The sequence below is a fragment of the Eumetopias jubatus genome, unplaced genomic scaffold (assembly GCF_037043125.1).
Source record: "Eumetopias jubatus isolate StellerSeaLion01/CBP00866 unplaced genomic scaffold, mEumJub1_p1.0 scaffold_5, whole genome shotgun sequence".
NCBI classification, from domain to species: Eukaryota; Metazoa; Chordata; class Mammalia; order Carnivora; family Otariidae; genus Eumetopias; species Eumetopias jubatus.
In genome coordinates, this window is record NW_028274811.1 from 72064514 (window position 1) to 72074365 (window position 9852).

General features: G+C 49.9%; 1 protein-coding gene across 5 annotated transcripts; it reads left to right on the forward strand.

Annotated features, from left to right (window-relative positions):
• The first annotated feature begins 350 nt into the window (after positions 1-350).
• Positions 351-9504, forward strand: NR2F1 (nuclear receptor subfamily 2 group F member 1). Of its 5 annotated transcripts, none has more exons than XM_028089315.1 (4): positions 351-466; positions 590-813; positions 3227-3754; positions 8829-9504. In XM_028089315.1, the coding sequence occupies exons 1-4, from the start codon at positions 351-353 to the stop codon at positions 9107-9109; spliced, it is 1149 nt and encodes a 382-aa protein (XP_027945116.1). In that variant the 3' UTR covers positions 9110-9504. The 5 variants fall into 5 exon arrangements, with proteins under 5 accessions (XP_027945116.1, XP_027945115.1, XP_027945117.1 ...); XM_028089314.1 differs by having other exon boundaries at positions 351-434; positions 510-813; XM_028089316.1 differs by having other exon boundaries at positions 351-434; positions 588-813.
• The last annotated feature ends 348 nt before the right edge of the window (positions 9505-9852 follow it).

Consider the following 9852-nt stretch of genomic DNA (forward strand, 5'->3'; position numbering starts at 1 on the left):
GGAGCGGGCGAGGGGAGCAGGGGTGTTGGGGGGGGAGCCAGAGAGCCTGGGGGGGCTGCAAAAAGAGAGAAAGAAAACAGCAGGAACCACAACAAAACGCCAGCAGGGCGGGCGGGCGCGCAGCAGCAGCGGGGCGGCCGAGGCAGTAGCGGCGGCAGCGGCGGCGGCGGCGGAGGCAGCGGCCGGTGCCCGGCTCGGGCTCGGCTCCCGCGACCCCGGGGCGCCCGGCGGGCCCCCCGCCCCCTCCCCCTCCCCCCTTCCCCTTCCCCTTCCCCTCCCAGCGCGCCCGCGCGCCCCGCGGCCCTCGGCGAGCAGCTCGGCTCCCCCCAGCGCTCCCCGGGCCCAAAGATATGGCAATGGTAGTTAGCAGCTGGCGAGATCCGCAGGACGACGTGGCCGGGGGCAACCCCGGCGGCCCCAACCCCGCAGCGCAAGCGGCCCGCGGCGGCGGCGGCGGCGGCGGCGAGCAGCAGCAGCAGGCGGGCTCGGGCGCGCCGCACACGCCGCAGACCCCGGGCCAGCCCGGAGCGCCCGCCACCCCCGGCACGGCAGGGGACAAGGGCCAGGGCCCGCCTGGCTCGGGCCAGAGCCAGCAGCACATCGAGTGCGTGGTGTGCGGGGACAAGTCGAGCGGCAAGCACTACGGCCAATTCACCTGCGAGGGCTGCAAAAGTTTCTTCAAGAGGAGCGTCCGCAGGAACTTAACTTACACATGCCGTGCCAACAGGAACTGTCCCATCGACCAGCACCACCGCAACCAGTGCCAATACTGCCGCCTCAAGAAGTGCCTCAAAGTGGGCATGAGGCGGGAAGGTGAATATTTCTTCTCTGCTTCTTTCCCTGAGCTTCGCCCGCCTCCCCGGCCCTCTTTCTTTCTCTCGCGGGGGTGGCTGCTGTATGGGGCTGGAGCTCCTGCGGTCCCGGCCCTGTCCCAGCTTCCCTGTCCCCGCTGCCTTCCTCCCCTGGCGTCACCCCCCCTCCCCAACCAAGCTCGCTGCCGCTGCCTCCCCCTCCCGGCCTGCGCTCCTCTCCCTGGCTCCTCCACCCCTCCTGCTGCCTGCTCAGGATTGTGTCCCTGGGATCGTGAGCTGTGGCTTAAAATCCCTCACTTCCTCTGTCTTGGATATGCTTGGTGTGTGTCTCTTTCCCGCGTGTGCGTGAGGATGCTTGGGGGCTGTGCTGGCATGAACTTGGGGAGGGGTGCTGATTTCCCCCAGAAAACTCTTCTGTGTTTTTCATTCCACTTTCCCCTCCACCTCTTCATACCCTTTATTTAAAATTGGGGAGGGCTGGGGACTGGAGTACCCTGAACCATAGATTCATTGCTGCATCACCCTTTTGGAAGCTTAGCTTGGAAAAAGAGGAGTGAGATTTATTGCACTTGTAGGTCTAATTAGGGGGGAAGGGGGGCTTCTGGCCTGTTCACTGGTTCCCTCTCCTCTTCACCGAGCTGGGGCCGCCTCCTCCAGAGCTGTGGCCTTGTTTTCACCCCTCTACTTTGAAAGGAAAGTTTGTGACTGAACCGTCCTTTCATAGTTGTGTCATTTTTTTAAAAGCATGATACTCGTTTTATTTCTTCATCAAACTCCACCCTCTGCTTAAATACTGCATACAAATTACAATTTACAACGGCATTTACCGATCCTTCTGATTTGGCTATAATGCATAGACTGCAGCTGGCATGAGCTTCCACTTCATTTAATCCCTGTGTTGTATGGGTTTGGTTTCTTTTAACACAACTTTTGATGTTGTATTTAGATATGCTTCATGTTCATGTGGCAAGAGATGCAGCACTTTTCTTATAAATATATTTAGCCGTTTACAGTTAAAGTTTATCTCCTGACAATCATTAAAGATGTCTTATAGTCAAATTAGCGAACCAGTCAATTTTGCAGAATGCAGATTACTCCTTCTTGTAATTGACTTTAAAATTATATTTTATATGCCACAAGAAAAGAAATTGAATTCCTTCAGATCTCAAGGAGCAGGCAAATATGACGACTTCATTTCTAGCTCCAGGGAAATTTTGTAGGCATCTGAAAAAAAAAAACTGAATTGTGCTCTCATTTAATTGAAAAATAACTGCCAAGTTCAAAACTATAATTAGAAAAAAGTATTCTAGCTGTTATGTTTCAAGAGCTTAAATTGCATTGGGGTTTGCGTTAAAATTAGAATCAAAGCAAACTTAAGAAAATAGTGCACAACCTGAAATAAGACAGCTATGTGTACATGGACATATCTATATTAATTTGTTGGGGGGAGAGTTCAGTAGCCCTAACTTTTCCTAAAGTTGTCTTTGTTTACATGGCAATTTAAAACGCTGGCACTGTTGAAGTAAAACATACACATTAAAAAAAAAAAACTTTGGTCAGCTTTAAGAACTCAAAGCATGCTTACGTTTTGCATTCAGATGGTTAATGAATCCAGTGTTTTTGCAGTTGCAAGCTCGTGCATTCACTGGGCAAAAGCTGGCTGCAGGTTGCAGTGGCACCTCACAGGACAGACATTAATTATATTTCCCACTTTTTTCAATAATGTTTGGCTACTGTAAGTTCAACTTTTTCTTGAAATTTTTCAATTTTCTGTTGCTTTTAACAGTGAACTTTGTGTGGGGCGAAGGGGAGGAGGGGGTAGGGGAGGGGTGCAGGATACTTGTTTTCTATTCAAAAGTTGTAAGTGGTTATGTAACTTGTATCTATTTTAAGGATAATTCTATAGCATTTTGAGAGAATATGGAAACATTTTGAGCAAAACACTGCTTGCTTGCAAATGAAGAGGCGGCTAGGCATTTGCCTAGAACCACAACCTTCCTCTGGTTTTGCCTGTTCTTTTTTGTTTGTTTTGTTTTACTCTGATTTGTTTCATTCTGGAGGGGTGAGTGGGATTTCATTAACCTGTGTATTGCACCTTGGTGGTGGAGGGGGTTGGGTGGCACTTTCTTGGCCATGCCGGGCTGGGGGCCCTGAGATCAGGCCTAGTTCTGGCAGGGCTAGGGTGGCCAGGGGTGCAGGCGATGTCTGGGCATACTGAGCCGCGGAGCTGGAGGCTCTCACCCCAGATTTCCTCCCGGTGTGGGCTGTGAGTGAGAGCGAGCGCGAGAGAAGATGCGCCGGGCGCGTGTGGCTGTGGGAAGAGCCTCCGCATTGTGTCGGGTGCGCTGCGGCGCGCCGATGTTCGCAAGCCCCCTGGATGCACATTGCCTCTTTTCTCTCTTTCTTTTTGTCAGCGGTTCAGCGAGGAAGAATGCCTCCAACCCAACCCAATCCAGGCCAGTACGCACTCACCAACGGGGACCCCCTCAACGGCCACTGCTACCTGTCCGGCTACATCTCGCTGCTGCTGCGCGCGGAACCCTACCCCACGTCGCGCTACGGCAGCCAATGCATGCAGCCCAACAACATCATGGGCATCGAGAACATCTGCGAGCTGGCCGCGCGCCTGCTCTTCAGCGCCGTCGAGTGGGCCCGAAACATCCCCTTCTTCCCGGATCTGCAGATCACCGACCAAGTGTCCCTGCTGCGCCTCACCTGGAGCGAGCTGTTCGTGCTCAACGCGGCCCAGTGCTCCATGCCGCTGCACGTGGCGCCGCTGCTGGCCGCCGCGGGCCTGCACGCCTCGCCCATGTCCGCCGACCGCGTCGTGGCCTTCATGGACCACATCCGCATCTTCCAGGAGCAGGTGGAGAAGCTCAAGGCGCTGCACGTCGACTCGGCCGAGTACAGCTGCCTCAAAGCCATCGTGCTGTTCACGTCAGGTGAGGCTGTGGTCGCCGGGAGGGCAGGCCGCGCCGGGGACGACAGCAGGCCGCGCTCCGCCCGGCCCGGCCTCCTACGCCGCGTCGCCGCGCCGGCCTGGCCCGCCCGAGCCCGACCTTGGGCCTGGCGGGGACTTGCGGCCCCGGCGCCCGGACGCGGCCCGCCGCGCCGCTGCCATCTTGGGAGCGCGGCGGTACGGGAGCTGAGGCGGCTGCGAGGCGGGCGGCAGGCGGCCCGGCTCGGGGGCCTGGACCCCACGCGGGGCCGCGCCCGCAGCGGGCGCGCGTCCTGTGTGTGTGTGTGTGCGTGTGTGCAAGGGGGTGGGGGGGCGTTGGAACTGTCTGGCTGCGCGTGTGTGTGCGGTGTGTATGTGTGTGCGTGTGTGTCGCCAGCGTTTAGTGTTTCTGGGGGAGGAGAGGGAAGGAAGAGAACGTGGGAATGTGCCTTTCTCCTCTGTGTGGCACGCTCCCTGGATGAGTTTCCCGACACAGAGCGACACACACAGAGGTGGAAAGAGAAGAATACGCGCAAATAAATCATAAATAATCCCGCTTTATTGCTGCCTGATTTTCCCTTATCGGAAACCATTCATGTTTGCAGTTGTTGAGGTTATTGAGGGTTGTAAAAAACGGATTCAATCTAAACAAGAAAGATAAAAAACAAAAGGAATACTGTAGAACCCGCAAGTATGGGAGGATTCCCACCCCAGAGATAAATCTCACAGCCATGCAGAACACACGAACATTGGAAATTTAACAGAGTGTCTTAAAAATATCAAATTAAATGTAGGTGGTGGTAACATGCATGTTAACAATTTCTCTTATGATAGATGGTTCAAATTAACTTCCAGGAAAGTGCATTAACGTTGCCTTTGAAGGCTCTAGTCAGAGCCTCTGAGAACACTGCCCGCTTTTTATTATTGTAACCTGCAAGAGGGAAACATATAAACACCCGGGACAGCAGGTAATGGGGGGAAATATAAACAAAGCCAGAAAGGAGGCTGGTGGGGAACAGAGCTGCTCAGATTGGGTCCCGGGCCCTGCCCACTGTGAATAGGGTTAGCTGCAGTTTTACTCCCATTATTGGCACTATTGTTTTTAATTCCTCCATTCAGAGAACAAATAAACCGTCCTAATAAATCTATCCTAGAGCCAGGACCTCCAAAGGCCAAATTAAAACCATTCCTGAGCAGAGATGGCAAAACCCCTTTCCCAAGGCCTTGTTGAACAGTAAGCAATGGTATAATCTATCAATATTTCCTGGCTTTCATGCGTGAAGAATCGTATTTACATTGTATTAAAATGCCTCTTAAATTTGCACAATATTGTAACGTAGCAAATGTAGTATTAATATCGATCTGAGCAGCAGATAATTTATTTAGACAAGAGCATCTCATTTGTATGCAGGGTGGCCAGAGCCGTGGACTTGGACTGCCCCCCTTTTACTTTCAGTGCAAATGCAGGTCTGCTAGTGGGAGAGGGAGTTATTCTTTGCAAGAGGATAAAGTGCAAACCTTAAAACAAATGGAAGATTTATTGAATAGCCTCCTCAGTGTTTGAATGCATTTTATCTTAATAAGTCTTCTTGATGGAAACGTGTTTTTCAAAAGTGACAAAGAGCCTGGGAAGCAGCGACGGGGCTGCTTTAGCTCTGGCAGGCCTGGGGCCTGGCTGGCTCTCTACTCCCCGGCTCTTTAGCCAAATTAATCAGGAAGCAAGCCAGTGTCGGGGAGGCAGGGGTTTTAAAATCTCATCCAGTGAGGTGTCTTGAAGCAGAAATGTGACTTGGAGCTGGACAGAGGTCTTCTCAGGAAAGGTCTTTGCTCCCTTTTCCTTGTCCCCTACTAAGGTTCTTTGAACTCCCTGGACTTTTCTGATCTCCTGCCCTTTCCCAGAGAGAGGCGAGGACGGTGCTGGCCGCAGGGAAGATTGTGGAATTATTCATGCTTTTCTTTCAACTTTCCATCCTAAAACATCCCCGTGAAAAGTGTTCCTTTTTTAAAAGTTTTCCCGAAGAAGTTTCGGAACCATGTCTTCAAGGTGCAGGGGAGGCTGAGAAGTGAACACTAACATTATTTTGTTGAAAAATTGCAAACAGAATATCTGAACATGGAAATGGAGCTGTCAGTAGTAAATTCACCCCCCTCCTCCCTACAACACATTTCCACTTTTGACTAAACGTGTTTTGATTGCTAGCCAGAAGGGAATTCATGGGAAGCCTTCTCAAAGTCATCCAACTTTTAAGCAAACTTTGAATGATGGAAAAGACAGTTTTAGACATATTGTCCAACGACGTTTGCTCCGGCTAAGTATTTGAAGCTGGCACGGGGGTTCCCTGTGGTGGTTTTCACATTTGGCCTCCGGATGGTATGCTTAATCCTTAATATTCTGGACAGCATCCAAGGACTAGGTCATGACCTGAACTTACTTTTTTAAAAAATTCATTAATTCATACACCTAAATATTCCCTCAAATAAATGGGACCTCCTCTGAAAAGAGCCATCTAGTTAACATAAATACAATAAATCCATTTTCAGCACAATAATAACTTTGATTTCTAGTTATGGCAGCTGATTACATCTATATTTCCTGAACACTAAACTCTTTTGAATGCACACCATGAAATACATTCTCTGCACTACAAAGGCTAAGCCGGGAGGGCCTGAGCAGTAGTGGTTATTTATTTACATAATTTCTTTTCCATATATTATAGGAGAAATATTGAGGGTTCCCACATTGACACTACCACATAAAAAGTGAGGCATGGATTCTATATATTCTACCTCCTTGTCTGACCTCGGGTCTATCTCATGGAATGTAAATATGTACTGCATTACACCCCTTGCTCACCTCGCCTTGCTTCCACAGCCACCTAATCGATCTGAGAGCTCATACTAACTGTCCACAGTTGGGAGACTCCTGTTGCAGGAATATCCAGAGTGGGGATGAATATCTAGAGTGGGAATCCAGGCCTGAAGTGGGACTCCTGCTGGAGGGAGGCCACGGAGCTGGCCGGCTGACACCTGGCAGCCAAGCCCCGCTACAGGCATTCTGCCTTCAAAGGAGGAAAGAAATCCAAGCAGCCAGCACAGGGCCCAAGCAAGCCCTTCCCCTGCTTCTCTCCCTTGGAGTGGCCTAGCTGGGAGAAGGGTAGTGTCCTTGTGCTCTGGGGGCCCTAATTGTAAATATCAGATAAATATTTTACGGACCTGAGGGGATGCCATATGGGTCTTTAAAAAAGTCTGCTGGAGTATCCGTGGGTCCTTTTCATACTGCATTGTCTGACGCTGAAAGGGATCCTGTGGCATAATGGGCAGATAATGCATGTAAAGCAAGATATATGTAAATATGAGTCTGCATGGTGGCCACTCAGCAGGGCCAGGTTAGCCAGCATGGCCAAGGGCAGACCTCAGGGCCCCCCTCTCTAAGCAGTGAAGCCCCAGAGTGCTTCTGCCCTCGCCCTGCTAGCCTCTCACTGGCTTCCCAGATCAGGACAATGTGGATGCACCAGAGTGGCTGGCAGGAGTAATTAGACATCTGAGAGGAACCTATTCTGGATCCAGGGTCAAAGGAGACCCACCTTAGAAGTTCTTGAATTAGCACTAGTTTTATTTGTATTTTTGCTCAAGGCCGTTGCCTTGTAGATGAAGGTGTCAGAATGCTTTGTAAATCCCAGTTCTTGAAATATAAAGACCTAAACCTCAGAAACTCAGCAGACACGGGTTTCACTTTGAATCGTTTGGTGTGACTTCTTAGGGTCACACTTGCCCATTCACAATTATATAACGTCCTGTTGGGGGCATTGCCATGCACGAATTTCTTCCCAGATCTATATATTAGCAAACTCTGCCTTTGATCTCTAGTCAACCTCCTGACTGGCTAAGGGCTCCTCTGTGATCTTCCTGTTTTTTAAATATTTATTATTAATATAAGAAAAAACACAGGCGTTTGAACTAAGAGAGGAAGTTTTCACTTCATTCCTCTGATTCCACCTTCTTTTCCATTTCTTTGCCTTTAGTTAGTTGATAGAGTATAAACTGCTGTCTTGAAATATTTTTAGGAGACCGTGAGGAGCCTTGGTTGATACAAGATAAACACACAGGTTTTAAGATGCTGTCATTGTGTGTAAGTGCCTTTTTCCCCTTGGTCCTGCAACAGGAAGCCTATCTCCCCAAATCCCCCCCCCCCCTTCACCTCCCCAACTCCCAGTTTGGAAGCTGTAACAGCAGCTGTCTGCAGCCCAGCTTTGTGTCTGATCGTTGAAGATGTCTCCTTTCCTCAGCCTGGAGTAACTGAGCCATATTCCTTCTGATTATTATACAGCTTACAGAGATGTGACCAATTTTCAATTACTTGATCTAAAGCACAGATTAGAAGTATACACCCTCACTGAGGATTTGCTGCAGAGTTCTTGCCTGCATAGATCGTGGATCTCAAATCCTGTATTGCTGAAGCCTGGGCTCGATCTGAGTCCACACACTGCCAGCCCACGATTCCTTACCCCTCCCAGGTGTTTGTTAACCAGACAGTCTAGGTTCTCCTTGAGGATTTTTGTTGGGGTCATTTGGGTTTGAGAGGGAGGACTCCAGGAAGCCTGCAAGTACTGTCCCCAGGCTACGTATTTCTTCAGGGCTTCTGAACACCCCGAAATCAGGGGCAAAAGTCCTCCCTTTAATGAGCACAGCGGAAAGATGCTCCCCTGCAGGCGGAGGACAGGTTGCTTCGCACAGCAAACATGGCTCCAGCATCGTACATTATTTAATCCAAAGGTGAAAGAGGAAAAACAAAGGGACTAGAGAGGTTGCTGCCTCTGCATGTGTGTGCTTCCGTCTCCAGCTCCCCTAGGCTTGGTGGGGGTGTGATTTATTTTTATTTGTGTTGGGGGCTGAGGGGAGGGAATGGTAAAGGATTGGGGAGGAATGGAGAGGAGGATTTTTCCCCCCTTTTCCCTTCTATTTTGTTTTCCCCCTCTTATCAACTTAAGCACATTTCTCATGGCTTGTTCATGCCTTTGCTGTTCACTAACCTGTGTGTCCCATCCCCTTTTCTGTCCTTCCTGTGGCCGCACGGGCAGATGCGTGCGGCCTGTCGGATGCCGCCCACATCGAGAGCCTGCAGGAGAAGTCCCAGTGCGCACTGGAGGAGTATGTGAGGAGCCAGTACCCTAACCAGCCCAGCCGCTTCGGCAAACTCCTACTGCGACTGCCCTCCCTGCGTACCGTGTCCTCCTCGGTCATCGAGCAGCTCTTCTTCGTCCGTTTGGTAGGTAAAACCCCCATCGAAACTCTCATCCGGGATATGTTACTGTCTGGGAGCAGCTTCAACTGGCCTTACATGTCCATCCAGTGCTCCTAGACCTTGGGCGCTTCCTACCTGCCCCTGCCCCCCTAGAGACTCAGAGGACCGGCGGGGGGCCATGGACTCCAAAGCTGCGGGGACATCAGGCGGCTGTTGCGGGGTACAGCTGGGCAGGGGGGAGGTGGGCCGGGCCAACAGGAGCAGCCCACCTTGCAGAAATGCAACCCGAGCTGCAAACCAGGAGAAAAAGAGACTCTCTTTAGGATCAGATCTGTGAACATGTTGGAAAGGAAAGAAAAAGGACCTTGTGTCTGGTGAGAAAAGGAAAAAAAAAATTGGAAGAGAGGACCATGAGAATTTTAATAAAACAGAAGGAGACTAATGGACCTTCCAGGATTTATTGTGGACGGATGTGGATATATTCTGTACAGAAAACAACACACATGGAAGTGGACTGAATTCTATGTAGAAACACACACACACACACACACACACACACACACACACCCCAAACATTGTTATTCATTTTGTAAAATACTAGTCTTTATTTTCATTTTTTTGTAAAATTTAAACATCGTATGCACATAAAAAAGGAAACAAGAATTAGGGGAAAATAACATTTTCCAAATAATTATAAAAAAATTGTCCTGTGTCTATGTATCTATATCTGTTTTGTATTTTTTTCTGGTTCCAAACCAGATTTCCTGTGATTCTATACTAATAATTTTTGATATAACCCTTTGCTTCTTATAATGAGTGCGATATATGTTGTCAAGGCTGTTCTTCAAGAATTAAAATTG

Bases quoted from the DNA above. Each gene is read 5' to 3' on its own strand.
- NR2F1 (XM_028089313.1), top strand. From the start codon at position 351: ATGGCAATGGTAGTTAGCAGCTGGCGAGATCCGCAGGACGACGTGGCC. The intron at 814-3,226 runs GTGAATATTTCT...TCTTTTTGTCAG, and splicing joins AGTGGGCATGAGGCGGGAAG to CGGTTCAGCGAGGAAGAATG. The intron at 3,755-8,828 runs GTGAGGCTGTGG...CCGCACGGGCAG, and splicing joins CATCGTGCTGTTCACGTCAG to ATGCGTGCGGCCTGTCGGAT.